General features: G+C 38.4%; 2 protein-coding genes across 7 annotated transcripts; one reads left to right on the top strand and one right to left on the bottom strand.

Moving 5' to 3' along the window:
- Nucleotides 1-1540: 1540 nt before the first annotated feature.
- On the bottom strand, nt 1541-9608 carry zgc:86896 (uncharacterized protein LOC415190 homolog). Of its 5 annotated transcripts, none has more exons than XM_068570878.1 (11): nt 9511-9608; nt 8141-8275; nt 7340-7459; nt 6371-6475; nt 5576-5798; nt 5199-5306; nt 4664-4870; nt 4251-4326; nt 3281-3471; nt 2614-2704; nt 1541-1718 (listed from the first exon to the last, which is right to left on the bottom strand). In XM_068570878.1, exons 1-11 carry the CDS (start codon nt 9584-9586, stop codon nt 1713-1715), a joined length of 1338 nt encoding a protein of 445 aa, XP_068426979.1. In that variant the 5' UTR covers nt 9587-9608; the 3' UTR covers nt 1541-1712. The 5 variants fall into 5 exon arrangements, with proteins under 5 accessions (XP_068426979.1, XP_068426980.1, XP_068426981.1 ...); XM_068570879.1 differs by having other exon boundaries at nt 7344-7459; XM_068570880.1 differs by having other exon boundaries at nt 8141-8247; nt 9511-9604.
- On the top strand, nt 8876-15994 carry LOC137781883 (cAMP-dependent protein kinase type I-alpha regulatory subunit-like). Of its 2 annotated transcripts, none has more exons than XM_068570884.1 (11): nt 8876-9033; nt 10635-10822; nt 10944-11111; nt 12919-13010; nt 13093-13154; nt 13241-13287; nt 13686-13844; nt 13950-14010; nt 14110-14231; nt 15299-15380; nt 15572-15994. In XM_068570884.1, the coding sequence occupies exons 2-11, from the start codon at nt 10649-10651 to the stop codon at nt 15742-15744; spliced, it is 1140 nt and encodes a 379-aa protein (XP_068426985.1). In that variant the 5' UTR covers nt 8876-9033; nt 10635-10648; the 3' UTR covers nt 15745-15994. The 2 variants fall into 2 exon arrangements, with proteins under 2 accessions (XP_068426985.1, XP_068426987.1); XM_068570886.1 differs by lacking the exon at nt 8876-9033 and adding an exon at nt 9735-9875.
- The last annotated feature ends 333 nt before the right edge of the window (nt 15995-16327 follow it).

Genomic DNA, 16327 nt, shown 5'->3' with positions numbered 1-16327 from the left:
TGTTGAGGTTTATCATTTCTAATGAATAAAACAATTGTGCTATTTTAAACAAAATATATATTTATATGTGTGTTCATCAAAAGAAATAATACTATGATCTAAAGATAATATACTTGTTAGTTCAGTCAAATGTCCCATTGTCCCATGAAGTGTGGTTCAAAAACGTGGGACAGTATGATTTATGCCAATAACAATAGTTATTTACAGGTTAGTAGTCTACTAATGCTTTATTTTAGCTGCACACCTGTAAATTATTTGTGACTGCATCTTGCATAGTTGCAACGCTATCGCAATAACAAAACTTACAGACAGAAGACAACAGCCTAATCTAAACCTCCTCTGTGCTAGATCCTGTTAAACAACATGTGTAAACACAACCACTTTTTGCCTTTATTTCATTTTTTACTTTATTTTAGACGATTAGGTCTTTTAACACACTGTCCCATATTAGGAAGTGCACGTTGTCTGATTGTCCTGTACTGGCAGTAAGAGTACTGTTATGCACATATTGGCTACTTACCATCAGACAGCATTGGTTACCTATCTAAGTCAGCTCAGACCAAAAGGTGTTTTTTAGACCCAAAGAAATTGTAAATGGGTATGCTTCCTGTCTAATCCCCTTGAAACTTATACTCCAATCAGGATCTTTGCTCTCAGAACTCAGGCCTCCTGTCTGTCCTGAGGGTCAAAGTGTAGCACAATTTCTGACCGCTTACTTAAGAAGCTTCCTTTAATGTAGAAATACTCTGCGGTTCAGATATAACTGATTCTATTACAGCAGCTAACATCTTTAGTAGCCATCATTGTGTGCATCAATGGACTAGAAATAGTCTCCTCTCGGGTGCACCACAATTGGTCAAAATCATATTTTTGGGGGGGATTTTTATGTGATATGTGCTGTGATTCTCACGTGATCTCACCAGAATCCAGCTGTCGTGTAAGGTAAGTGGACAGGGAGGAGAGCTCAGATAGAAGCTATGCTAAGCCAACTAGGACCGAAAGCTACTTCATTTCCCAGCCTGTTCTGATGTCAGGTTGCAGGAAAAGATAGATCAAACAAGACTTCACACAAACCCAGAAAAGGTAGGTTTTGTGACTGTTGTGCGAACATCTGTTCAGAGACCTGGCTCTATAGCAATTAGTAAAAGCATTTAGCATTAGCACATTGAAAAGGTAAAAATGATGAAAGGTAGTTTAAAAACAGTAACAGTGCTGGGGTTTATTTACTTCAGTTACTCTTTCAAAAGAAGTTGTCAGGCGAAAGTTAGGGCCTTTTTCTACTTTCCCTTTCCTCTTGAATAGCCGCCGTCTGGACATCAGGAAGTCTGATTCTATTAAGCGTTTCTGTTGTACCCAAGCTGACAACCCTGACAACAGCGTCAGAAGTATTTTTCTTCTGTAGAACAGTTTACTTATGATGACAAGTAAGGTTTTAGGAGCAGCAATAACAGTAGAGTAATGACACGAAAAATGAAGTAGTAAACTAAAGAAACGTATACAGTAAAATAGCAATACACACAACATGAAAATGTGGATAATATCCTCTTTATTTATTCAGAACAGTTTTCTTGAACAAATATCATTGTTTCCAGTCACTCAGATGCACATCAGAAGTTCCATGGCAGAGGTTATATTCCATAAAGGTGTATTGATAAAGGGTGTGGTTGTTGGTTGAGCCTCTGGCACCATAAGGACTGACGATCAGTGGTGTCTCAATGCTGCACAAAAAGAGTACGGACATGTTAGAAGTGATCGCACACAGCTGTTCTGCTGTCGTGTTTTAAAGGCAGATTGCAGCCGATTACGTGTGTAGTAACATGTTTGTGCTGCAGTTGATAGCTGATACCAGGTGCACACATTCACTACTGAACATTCGATCTGTGCTTCCTTCAGAAAGCCTCTGTAAACATTTTGACTGTTATGGATCTCTTGAGTTACATTATTCATAAAACACATTTCCCAGCCATCACTCAAAAATCCTCTTGCCTTATAACTGTTTGTGTATGTAAAGTTTGACTACTTCTACTTTTACGGCAATAATGTTACAGTGCTCCCAAATCAAATTTCACAAATCTCCCTGTTGTATGGAAATCAGCACTTGGAATACTTTATGAAGATTAAATCTATAATCATATGAATTACATGAATAAATTGAAGGTACAGCTTTTGTCAGTGATTGTAAAAATGTGTCTGTCATTGAGCTTGACGCTTTATTCTTAACATAATATTACCAGTGTTAATCTAAACTGAAGGTTCCATCAACAATTTTTTTTAAACTTTGGACAACATCTCGTGCTCCATAGCAGCAACTGGATTGTTGTCTCAGTGTTGAGTCAAGACATTTTGCCAAATTACATATCCATAAAAGGAATCAAACAATATATATATATATATATATATATATATATATATATATATATATATATATATATATATATATATATATATATATATATATAATATCTGCCTTCAATTACACTAAATGTGACCTCCTATCAAAATTATTTAGTTTTGAAGATGAGTGTGTTAAAATATATTTGAGTGATAATAATTCTTTGCAAAGTTACTAAATCAGGTTTCACTTTTGTATTGTAGACAAAGTTTGACACATACCTTAAAATCCCAGATCACCATGGCTCCGTCCAGACCCACAGTGCTGTACTTCTGAACTTTGGCTTTCTCCCCAGACACAACACACAGTTGACTGTAAGACACAACAAATGCACACACAGTTTACAAAAACTGATGTCAGGAGGTTGTATATAGTTCTAATTAAAAAATAAAATAAAAAAAAGAATAGTGATTTCTGGAGACACCCACAGAGCTCACTCAAAAAGACATCTCTACAAAATACAGTAAAAGGGAACATTGTTAGTCTGTATTGGTGCACTGTGATGAACGATGTTTGGCTTCTCTCCGTGTTGCCAGGTCCAGAACTGGCTCTGGTTGAAACTTGTTCCTTTTACCGTTAAGTGAACAGTATGGCATGTTTAAAAACAAATTCACAAGTTGTTTGGGCACATCCAAACATGATATATCAAATTCGGGGAAGACATGGAATTGTAGGAGTGGTGAAAACGGCTTTGCAGAAAAAATATTGTAATGGCAGAAATTCAGGAATTATGCTTTTAAACTTAATGCTTGAGGAGTCATAGGCAAACCACAAAGCATGGTGAAGCTGTTGTATCCAGATCAACATGTTTCTACCTGTTTTAGAGTCTAGTTCCTCTGGGATAGAGGTAAAGATGCTACTTTAAATGGAAGCAGCTGTGGTGCTTACGTGATGCTGTTCTTGTGAAGGCTGCCCAGCTCGCTGCTGTCCTCATCAGTGGCCCTCTTGTCCAGGTTCTGGAAGTGTTGCATGGCAGTAATGCCACCCTTGGAGGTCTGCTTGGGGATGTCCAGCTTCTTCACAAACTCTAGAGCAGCTGGACCCTTATAGGTAAACTGGTAGGGACAACAGTCATGACCCTGGCAGAAAAGAGATTATATTAAGGGTATAAAAACAATCATATCAAAATTCCGGTAAATTATCAAAGAAAAGGCATTTTTTCATCTCTATAAAGATTTCAAATACCAGAATTAAAGGGGAAAATGTAAGCTAGTAAACCAAGCACAGAGAGGCTCTGATAACAACTCACACAGAGTGATGTAGACATTATTGTGCTATATCTTAACATTGTATAATGAAATATCAATACTCTAAATATCATATAAAACCTTTAAAGCTGTAAATTTATAGATGTTTTGCCCAAATGATGGTAACAGAAATAAGCTGAAAACATAACATTACCACATTATAATCTTAAAATGTGGATATAATGCTTCAGCAACAGTGGCCTATTTACTCATCTAACAGACATACCTGTTTCTTTAGCTGCTAAATGCTTCACTATGTTTACCAGCTCATCTCTAACAGTGTCCCTCTGCTATGTGCTGCTGAGTAGGTAGAGTACAGTGAGTTACCAAAGCTTTTCACTGGAAACAGCTGTCTGCTGCTGGAAACAATGTTTGTTAAAAACTAAAGCAATGCCAAAGGTTCTGTAGAGTAGAGGGGAACTGCATAGTTGGTGATATTTCTTACGAGGGGTCATCATTGAGGGACTAATTTCTCACTGGACAAATTAATTTAATTCATTGCTGATAGAAAAATATTAAATAATGCGGCTTTGAATAAGGTGCAGCAAATAGAATAGTTGATTCTTGGAGTTGCTGGACACAGACACACACACCGCGTATGTAATAGTTACCGCAGCAACAAGCTCCGTGGGGCTGACAAAGAGCACACTCAGAAGTGGCAGGCGGTTGGTGGTCAGCTGGATGACCCTGGATGGACAGAGGTCAGAGAGGTGATAGTGAAATAATATCAAAAGAACCCAATGACATTTAATGAAATACAGAATCCTATATGGAACATCAGTTTTAGTCAGTAAAACACAAAGACAGAAAAAATATTGGGTGGAAATCTTTTCCAGTAGCTATGACGTGCTGCTGGCCTGGGTAATGTGCAAAATAAATTCTGGTTTCTGTTGGAAATGGTATCTACTCTAGAGTTACCTAGTACCTGGTCGTCTTAATAAAAACAGAGTTACTTCCTCTCCATTTTAGTTGAATATAAATACTGATGATAGTGATGGAATAAGTGGATGGCAGCTGAACTCACTCCTTCCCCTGGGCGGCATCAACCACAGTGATGCTGCTGTTGTGGGCCACACAGGCCAGCTGGTCTCCACTTGGAGAGAAGGAGACACTGTGCACCCAGCCTCCACAGTCTTTATGCTCCAGCAGCACCTCCCCAAAAGGCATTTTGGCCCCCCACGCAGTAGGTCCAGGCTTATCCTCAATGTCCTTGATGTAGGCTGAGAAAACCCTGAGGAGCATAGCTGTTATAGTTTGACAGACCTGATATTGGGTCTATCTGTACAGTTTGACAACACTTTTTTTTTTTTTTACCACACTACAGGAAATAAATGACGTCACAAGCACAGGAGCAAACTGTGCTTATGAGCATTTGTGCATATGGCCGAGCACAGGAGCAAACTGCATAGGACATCATTGTTACCCATCATACTAATCAGTGGTTGGTGCTCGTGAGTATCTGGGGTAGCACTGACTGATCTCAAACTGAATGTGAATTGATTTAGTTGCTTAGTGACAATTATTGAGAGCTCTGCTTCCCTTTCCGTAACACAGTTTACCTGCAGTGAAAGTCTGCAGACCCAGCTGCCAGTAGGATGTTGTTGGGATGCCAGTCCAGACTCATAACTGTGGAGCGAATGGCCTTCTTGATGTGCTTACTCAGCCACCTGAAAGGGAAAGTTAATTGTAAAAACCGACAATTGAATATACTTGGTAAATATTATGACAATCAGTCAGGTAAGACACCTATCAAGACGTAACCAAAGCCACTTTCTTCAGTGTACAAGTACTTACAATTAAGTATGTGACAATACCAAGTATCAGCGTATCAGTATGAGTACCAAAACCGTTGTAAAGCCCTTTTGTAATTTGTGATTCTGGGTTATATATAAAAAAATGAATTGAATAAAATTGAACTGGATCCTGTATCACTCACCAGTCGTTCTCCTTCTCAAAGTAGCAGACAGAGATGAGGCGAGCTCCACTGCCCAGAGCGAACTTATTCTCCTGTGGTGACCACTTTACACAGGTGGCTGCACGGTTGATGCGTACCAGGACAAGGGTGGGCTTCCACACTCCATCCTTTAGAGTCCACACGTAGGCGTTGCGGTCAGAGGCACATGTTACGATACGGTTGGACTCTGGGGCCCAGTCAATGCCTGTGGACATAATTATGAAGCTCCATTCAAGTGTCAAAAGAACAATGAACAATGCAATGCTTCCTATTAGGAAATATATTCCACTTTCGCTTTCAAGTCATATACGATTCCATATATGTCCAAATGATTAAATTTGAACTCAAATGTATCATTAATTAGTGCTTTTAGGTGGGACAGTATTTTATTGCAATTACAAACCCAGAGGGAATGTTCTACCATTGTATTATTCCATCATAAACTAAAGTACATACCAGATTATTGGCCAGATTAATTTGTGTGGGCCCATGGATAATAATTTGCTGATGGACCCCCCAGGGCATGTAATGACAAATGAGTAACTTCCATTCACTGATGAAGTCTGAGATGTGACTGAAAGGCCTAGAGCTGGCAGGTGTTTGCTATTAAACAATTAATACTAGATCAAGAATGAATAGTCACTCCATACATTTCAGTTCATTAAATTACAAAAAGACAGTTGACTCACAGTCAGTAACAGTTTTAAATTAATGTTATCAATTAAGTCACATCTCATCTATCCTGCAGTCAGAGTAAGCTGATATAAGTTACAGAACCTGTGACTCGTCCACTGTGCTCAGTCAGCTCGTGGATCTTGACCCACTCTTTGCCTTTCTTCTCATAGATGTCCACCACATTGTTATTAGGACTCACTGCAATCTCTGCAAATAAATATATGCACAATGTTTAGGCATTTTAACCACTTTATGATTATAATACAGTATAATAACACAAAAATAGGATTTGGTTTCAAGAACATTAGCTCATTGGAGTTCAGTGTTTTCATTTATGAAAACCATTTTGTTCAAAAATGGAAAGGATTCATTCATTTGGGAAGCATGAACATACAAGGAATGTACTATCAGATCAAAAATGAAAACTTGGTTTATGACCAAATAACTGCAATGTGAAGGATCTTTTCTTGGGCCCTTCAATTCAATTGGTTTATTTTTGTAACGCTCAATATCACACATAATAAACTTGCCACAGAGGGCTTTACAATCTGTACAACATACGCCACCCTCTGTTTTTGGAACCTCGTATCGGAAAAGAAAAAAACTCCCCTAAAAGAGAAGGACTAAACCTCAGGGGGAGCAACAGAGGAGGATCCTCTATCAAGGGGAGCAGAAGTGCAGTAGGTCATGCGTACAAAACATAACAGAGATACACTATAGTCAATCTGTCCTGCTTTAAATAGAGAACTGCAGGATGTTAAGTGTGTAGAACAATTCTAAATTACTGCAGTATTCAGGAATAACTGTAATACCAAGTGCAAAAACTGTAGTAGACATCCTGCAACAGAAGTGCAGTCAAAGGCATGCAGTAAAGCTCTTTGCGTCCATTTCCTGCTTTGATAATCAGATTCCCTGCGGTTCTCCAGGCAACATTAATGAAATTAGAGAAGGGAGGAAATGTATCTACATTCTAAATTGTAAGTGTGGTCCCACCCTGTAGTGAACCGATCATGTATGAAGAATATTGAATACTGCGTATGTGTACATATGTATGTAACTCTGTTCTTTCACCTACGGGTCCTGTCTTTGTTCCAGGTGTGGCAGGAGAGTGGCTCCAGGCCAAAACTGTAGAGCGACATGTCTGAACAGAGGCAGGGGAGGGTGCTGGAATGTAGATCTGCAGATGTGTTGCTGCAGGTCCCAGGAAAACATCAGGGAGAGGGACAGGGAAACATTTTGTTGAGCGGCATGACTTTTACAGTGAAAGCACTGGATTTATTGTATTTAAGTTGTGAATTGATATGAGCAGCGGATGATACAATTAGTGGTATTCAACTTTCATACTCCTATTTAATCATGGTATCCTTAGTCACTATGATACCAGCTTGGTGTTACTGTGATTGATACTTGAATTTAGGTCCTAAGAAAGTGGATACAACTACTGTATGTGCAGCCTTTCAGTATGCTTGTTTGCATTTATTGTCTTCAAAATTTCTCCCTTTAACTGACTAGTGGCTACGTGAGTAATGTTTTGTTAGATAACAGTGTGCTACACCTTTATCAGGTTTAGGGTAAAGCACACTGACTGTACAAACACAATCCAACTGGTACGTCCCTCTTACAATAACCGGAAATCCAGAGATTGCAGTTTGTTATAATTATTCCTCACAGTTTGATAGGTTATGAGTATAAGATTGTAAATTACCTTGTACATTTGCCTTATCAAATAGACTGAATTGATGGAATCATATGTTTCTGACTGTCATAACTGTGTGGACCAAAAGAAAAACATGAACCATTTGTATGTGATCAAAAACATAGCAAGCTGATTCGATGTGAAAAAAAACAAGGAGCGCTTCGGTCATTACTTACCTTTGCTTTGTAAATGTGGTTCGGTTGAATGTGTGGTGGTGGTTAAAGGTGCAGGGCTGTCTTCGTGGACTCTGGGCAGTCGACACGAATGAAGCAGTGCAGTCTGCCTGGGTGAAGGAAGTGACTGTGGTATTACTGAAGGGAGGGAAAGAAAGGTGGGTGTGTCTGCAAATAGCTGTTGAGCAAGCTTCTTGTCTTGAGCAGGTTTGTTCTAATAAACCACTATGACCTCTAGTTGATACAGAGATAGGTAGGCTAAAATATACATATACATATATATATATATATATATATATATATATATATATATATATATATATATATATATATATATATATATATATCAAAGGTGTTGTTTGGCAAATATTTATATAATTATATGATATATATTATTATATTGTTTTCCTCTCTACAAAATAGTGCCAAATGCACAAAGTGATCTAGCAGAGATGATATCCTCGGTGAGCCTCTTTTTGTCTGACTAACAGTCCAAACCCAAAGATATTCTGAGCTGAATCTTCTCACATTTGAGAAGCTGGAAACAGCTGATGCCTTTTATATTATTATTATTATCATTAATAATAATAATATTATTATTACTATTGAAACCATCAAGTAATTATCAACATATCAGACCATTTATTTTCTGTCGGTTGAGTAAACAATTCCCTGATCATTTAAGCCTTCCACAAAAAGTTGTTTTCAGCATACTAACCTATTTCGAGATCCTGTGTGTACAATTTGTTGTTATATAATCACATTTCTGTGAAAACAAAGAGTTTCTATACTTTCTTTTGAGGGGACACTTTTATTGTGAAAAAACCCCAGGCGGAAGTGCTGGTTTTCTACTGGCAAGAAGAAAAACAATCAGGACACACGTCATTTTATATTTGGTGAGGATTTTTGTGAATAATAAGTTGTCACACTTCTCGATCTTGTTCAAAGCGTGTCGCTTCTATTTGCCTGTTAAGGTTCATTTTTGCCTTTGTTTTGATATGGGACAGTGGGTGCTAACGGTTAACGCTAGCTCACTAAGCTAATGTAACCCTGTTTATTTTTCAAAGCTTTTTTTCATAAGCAAGCCTAAAGCGTATCAACAATAACTTTATTGGTATCACATTGACTGGCATTTTATTTGCAGCCCGTGTTAACTTTATTCTAACGTTACGTAAAAATTAAGTGTTAGCCAGATGAAAGTAACGTTCGCTAACTTAACTAGCGATAGTGTTAGCAAGCTCGCTAGCTAGCGTTAACCTTCTCAACGGCTAAGTTAGCTAGCGTTAACGTTCCTTTCATATATTAGTACATACAACGTTAGATGACCGTAATGTGTAAGATGCATTTCAGTGTTGCAGCGTAGGTACCGTTACCTAAACAAATGTGATTTACTCTCAAAGAAGTTCCTTTCCACAGCGCTGATTCTAGATCCTTTTGGCATGGTGGCATGAGACTGTAAGCAGGTTGTTGAACCCTGTTTCAAAACATCCTTTGTGTCATGCCCCCTGTCCCAGTAAAGTAGTGTATAGCGGATTTGAACTGACATACATTTGCAGTAGAAATAAATAGACATCAATCGTGTCTAATGTTGACATGATACAAAAACGTACTGTGCTCATGAAGCCCAGTGTTACTGTCCAAATATCTGTTTTACCAGTGAAGTGTATGAGCTACACTACTACAGGTTGAACTCGACTATTATGAACAGGTCCAAAGCCAGTTGAATGTGCTTCTGCAGGTCTGCATCATGCATCTTGTGTATGAGACACCTCTATCAGTTTATCGGTATAAACTCTTATAATATGGTCATGGGTCACATCTGTTGCCCACGACCAAGAGCTTTCTCTCTTCGTCTCCTTGTAGTTCTCGTAGTCATCGAACTGGAGTTAACGCACATCCAGTTACTATTTTTCTCTGGGAGTTTTTTTGCTACCAAAGAATAACACGTTTTGTGTTTGCCCATAACAGTAGCATTTCATTAGTGTTGATAGTAGCAATGTTCTTAACAAGTGATTTTGTTTCTCTGTAATGTTACTTTTATATTGAGGATGCAACAAAGTCAAAATGTATTTAAAAAAAGATTGAAATTCCCAAATTCACATTTTAATCTTACCAAATTGTCTGCTTCAATACATAGTTGTTGGTGTTTAGCCTTCAAAAATATGATTTTCACTGCTTTGTTACATTTACATAACCACGATACTTAAATTTTTTTAATCTTCTTTTTTTTAAAAGGGAATAACTTCACAAGTTATACAGATAGACATTTTAAGCTTTAATAGAGACTTTAAATGACACATGGTACAGCCCTAATGAAGTCGTTATTTGTAATGCTTTGCATGACAGTCAAATACAATTTAGCTTTGACCTCTTCATACTTGGCATTCTGTTTGCAACTGTCAACCCTAGGTAACATTTAACTTAAGCGGCACATCATTTCAGAATGGCACAAGACGGCTTCCTGAATTGTCAGTGTTTCCATTCCATCTATCTCCAGGTCACAGGACAAACATGGCATCAAGCAGTAGAAGCAGCGAGGGGGAGCGGAGCCTCCAGGAGTGTGAGCAGTATGTCCAGAAACACAACATCCAGCAACTACTCAAGGACTGCATCATCCAGCTGTGCACAGCCCGGCCTGAACGACCCATGTCTTTTCTCAGGGACTACTTTGAAAGACTGGAAAGGGTGAATACTGACACGACAGCATGTGTCTTATATATCTGTGCTATGAGCAAACCTTTTTTATTGACAAAGTCTATTTTCTTGAGTATCACTGGTGTGGTTTTGTGAACATGTTGCCCTGCAGGAGGAGGCCCAGCAGATCGCTTTGCAGCAGAAGTCTAGCTCAAGGTCAGACTCCCGTGAGGACGAAGTATCACCACCAATGAACCCTGTGGTGAGGGGCCGGACCCGGAGAGGAGCCATCAGTGCTGAGGTGTACACTGAGGAAGACGCTGCCTCATATGTCAGAAAGGTCTGTTGTTTTGTCTTTGTTTTCATTAATTGTATTACATTTCATTTAGCTGACGCTTATATCCAAAGCAACTTACAATAAGTGCATTCAACTGTGAGTACAAACTCAGAAGAACAAGAATCAGGAAAGTACAATTTCTTCAATAAAGTCAAACTACAAAATGCTATCCATAAGTGCCATTTAAGTGCTACTAAAATGCTGCTACTGTGATACCTTTCTAATTTAAGGTGTAGTTAAAAAATATGTGTTTTTAGTTTGCGACGGACAGCATAGCTATGGTAGGAAAAGCCATGCGAGCGAATAACACAGCTGAGAGAGTTGGTGTACAAAAGAGGATAAAAGAGGATAAAATGAACATACTGATTAACATAGGATGAGTTGCAGTGACTCAAATAATACTAATTATTAATGTGGAAAATATGGTCAGAGCAGTGCAGCGGTCCTCTGCTTCTCCACGGCATAATGTTTCATCAGAAGAGCGACACTGTTTGCATTTGCACACAAGGAACCTCATCATTTACGCACAACATCAGCATAATCCCATTAATTATTTACAAATCTAGAACTTAAGTGCTGCTTCCTCTGTCAAATTCATAACTACAGTTTATAGAACTGCTGCTTATAGTGCCTTGCATAAGTATTCTTACATTTTATGCATACTTTTCTACATTTTGTCATGGTTTAACCAAATTATAAAATATATTTCATTAGAATTTTATGTAATGGACCAACACAAAATAGTTCATATTTGGAAGTGGGGGGGAAATATTACATCGATTTCTAAATTATTTACAAATATAAATCTGAAAAATGTATCGTGCATATGTTTTACTTAACTTTGACGGTGGGGGTCAATGGCTAACTAAATAGTAGAACCCCCTTTTTCTTTTTTCTTTTGGGGTATTTCTCTACCAGCTTTGCACGAGAGATGGAAATGTTTGTCCATTCTGCTGGGCAAAAAAGCTTCATGTTGCTCCGTGAGATGTTCAAAGATTAGGATATTTTTTTATAACCTAACCCTGCTTCATACTTCTCCACAACTTTATCCCTGACCCTTTTGGTGAGCTCCTGGGTCTTCATGATACTGTTTGTTCAGTAATACTCTCCAAAAAATTCTGAGGCCTTCACAGACTGCATGTGACTTGTGACTTGAGAAGATAATTGGCCGCACCAAATCTTTGCAGGGGGTTCCACAGTAATACATATGACACTATGTTCTCAACACTCTTCAGATTTTTATTTGTAAATAATTTCCAACGTAATATTTCCCCCCACTTCTAAATGGACTATTTCATAAAATCCAAAAATTAAATACATTTTAATGACAGAATTTAGAAAAGTCCAAGTTGGGGTGAATATTTATGCAAGGCACTGTACATGTCCCGCAGTAATTGCTGCAGTAAGTTACTGTGTATTGAAACATTTACATTTACTGAAAGCAGCGTCTCTAATCATTTAAGGCGTGGAGAAAACCAGCCCACCAAGAGCAACTTATCCCACATAACTTCCAGTCACTTGGAAAAAAGCACTACAGGCCACTGACTTTAATTAATTTACTGTCTGTATGACCACAATTGGGACAAGAATTAGCTAGCTAGCACACCCTGAAATTAAGAAATAAACTTAACTTAAAAAAACCCTTATAAAATATTTATTAATTAAACTATATTGACTTATTTATATATGTACATGTATTGATATATTTAATGGCTATTTTTATATATTTTATTGGAATATGTATTTATTTAATATAGATTAATGGCTTTTTACACTTCCTGTGAAATGTAAACAAACTTTTTCTCCTAAGGTTATACCGAAAGACTACAAGACCATGGCTGCCCTGGCCAAAGCCATGGAGAGGAACGTGCTGTTTGCCCACTTGGACGACAACGAGAGGAGGTAACAGCACCAATCTGTTTAGTAGATTAACAATTCTTTTCAAAGCATTTCCTTCTAATCAGCTTGTTTTCTGTCCCTCTAGTGACATTTTTGATGCAATGTTTTCTGTCAACTACATTGCTGGAGAAACAGTCATCCAGCAAGGTGAGTGACATTGCATTTTATTTGAAGATTGTTGTGTTTTACGTGTGTTTATTGAATCATGGGCCTCTTCATTGCTCTTGTTCCAGGTGATGAGGGAGACAACTTCTATGTCATTGACGTGGGAGAGATGGATGTGAGAGCTCTTTCTTATGTTTTTATGTAGTTCTGAAACATGAAAATATTAGGCAGTGTACAAATATAAAAAGCTATCTTTGTGGTTATTCTTTTGAGAACTAAGAGCCTATTGTTCTATGAAGTTATGTTTTAGCTTGTTTTGCTGCCCCCAAGTGGCCAAAGATGATAATATAGTACATACAGCTTTAACCGCAGCAATAGAAATTTGACTCTATAGTTTTCCAGATATGCCGTGTTATAGAGGTGGTCCACTGTATGATTGTATGTTTGATCTGACTTTGTATGTAGACTAGCATCATTTATTTTGACATATGGCAGCTGTAATGGATGAAGGTCAAACTTGTGTCCCTGCGTTGCCATTAGAAAACTGGTCACATCTGTTCTGACTTCTTTTAGGTATATCTGAACAATGAACTGGTGACCAGCATTGGTGAGGGAGGAAGTTTTGGGGAGCTGGCTCTGATCTATGGAACCCCTCGTGCAGCTTCAGTCCGTGCCAAGTCTAATGTCAAACTGTGGGGGATTGACAGAGACAGCTACAGGAGAATATTGATGGTAAGCTGTGCTGTTTACCATTGGCACTAGTCAAAGCTGACCATAAAGTTATAGGAAATGTTGTGGGTGTTGAGGAAATGTCACAATGTTTTTTTTTTTTTTTAGGGAAGCACTTTGAGAAAGCGTAAGATGTATGAGGAGTTCCTCAGCAAGGTGTCCATTTTAGGTGAGAACTTCTGTTTTTCATCATATCAAATGACTGAACCATCTTATTTTACACCAAAACTGTCATTGCCCTGATGACCCAAGTGTTGCTCTTCAACAGAGTCTCTGGATAAGTGGGAGCGTCTGACGGTGGCTGACTCCTTGGAGACAGTGCAGTTTCAGGACAGCCAGAAAATTGTGGTGCAGGGAGAGCCTGGCGATGAGTTTTTCATCATCCTGGAGGTACACCCCACCTTCTGCAAGCACTAGTCAACCTAAACTGCTTGGTACAGGACGTTTGGTTCAGCAGGCATTCTTTGGTGTGGTACCCCTGTTAAACCAAAGAATAGTATCAATTTAGCCCAGTTAGATCTACATTTTAGCAACATGCATTGTTATGTTCTACCCAGAAAGCTGAGGCAGTGTGGTGGTTGTCTGTGAGAGGAACCTATTTTGGGGTTAGTCCCCAGTGGGCTATAGTGATGCAAATAAAACAGCAGAACTGTGATTTAATATCATACAATGTTATGTAATAATGTGTTGTAAATCATCTCACATGAACCTACTCGGCCAATCACATGTGTGTATATTTATAAGTGCTGCCCTCGACTCAAGGGCCATATTCACACACATGGGAGCGACAGCAGAGAGACTAGAAAGTATGTGCGTCACAGAAGTTACTTTACTCCCAAAAAGAGAAATGTGCACAGCTTAACCAGAGCCTTTAACCGATATTAAAAGCAACAATGTGAAGCACCACCACGAGACAAAGTACAGATCTTTTGCACAAACACACCGACTCACATCCGAAATGAAGTCACAGAAAAATAAACCTAAGTGCCCAATATGATCAACTGATCAACAATGATGTTAACGGAGAGAAGAAATGAGCTGAAACAAATGGTTTAATAACCAGAGATAAGTCCCTGCATACACATTTCTCTTTTTAGATGGCAAAAATATAATATCTTGGCTCCTTTGATTGACTTGCTTAAGCCCCAAATAAACTGACTTTAAAGCTGCTGGACACAGTTATGTAATTTATTTTAAGAGTCATATTTTTCAAAAGCTTTCTGTTTTAAAGCCAGTCTTTAATTTATTTAAAACCATAAAAGATAATATATTTATTATTTTTGGAGTATGTATTATTTATAATTAATCCAGTTCAATTGGAAATCTGTAATAATGAATATTGTTTAGATCTTATTCAATTGAACCTTTTTTATTTAATTTAACAGTCAGTTGTTGACGTTAATACAACTGCTGGTTTCTGGGATATGTAGTTAAAGCTGTTTTTGTTGTGCTATCAGGGGACAGCAGCAGTGCTACAGAGGCGGTCAGAGGATGAGGAGTTTGTGGAGGTCGGCAGACTTGAACCCTCAGATTATTTTGGTAAGTACGACAAACACAAGTCTGACAGACCTCTGCCATCTACAGCACAGGAACCTTTCCACCAAATAGTTGCTGTCATTGTTCTGCTGGATGGGCTGTAAAATTAGAAACCTGGTGTGGATACAAAAATATTCCATATATTAAGAAAAAAGCACTGACATACCTGTGTGAACATTCCCCATGTGCCCCAGGTGAGATCGCCCTGCTGATGAACCGGCCTCGTGCTGCAACTGTTGTTGCATGCGGTCCCCTCAAGTGTGTCAAACTGGACCGGCCCCGGTTCGAGCGAGTCCTGGGTCCCTGCTCTGACATCCTGAAGAGAAACATTGAGCAGTACAACAGCTTTGTCTCCCTCTCCGTCTGAGTGTGTCGACACTCTCCTTTCCTCTGCTGCAGGGTCCACCAACATCTGCTTCATTTTCTTCCCACAGCCACATGACCCCATGCAAGAAGACTTCAATACACCTGTTACTCCTCTTGTTTGATTTTTTTACATGTTCTCAGGAGACGTAATTTGTTTTCTGTGAAGGAAAGGGGTTTGAGCTTCATTGCCTGAAGCTGCAACCCAAAAACCAAATAGACACACTCTGAAAATAAAGCTAAGATTCAAATAATTGTGTATGCTGGACTGACTGTGCCTTCACACTGATCACTGTGAGTCGATTATTACAATGGGAATATTTATACAAAATACACAGATAAAATGCAATGATCTAATGATATTAAGCATTTTATAGTCACATGTCGATCCAGCTGATGTCAAATTAAGATATGAATGTGTGCATGGAAACAGGGAACAGTTTAAAGGATTTTTTTCCACAGTTCAGTGGGGAGGACAAATATACACATTGTCACATTATCCATTTTGCAGTATACGGTCAAATATGTTGACAGTGTGGATGCACAGTTAGTAACTTAGTTTGCCTAAAGATAGTTTCATGCTGACT

The sequence above is a fragment of the Clinocottus analis genome, unplaced genomic scaffold, assembly GCF_023055335.1.
Source record: "Clinocottus analis isolate CAN_PGR_092001 unplaced genomic scaffold, fCliAna1.0.p SCAF_96, whole genome shotgun sequence".
NCBI lineage: Eukaryota > Metazoa > Chordata > Actinopteri > Perciformes > Cottidae > Clinocottus > Clinocottus analis.
Note: the sequence above shows the minus strand (reverse complement) of the source record. Positions and strands in the feature narration are given on the sequence as shown.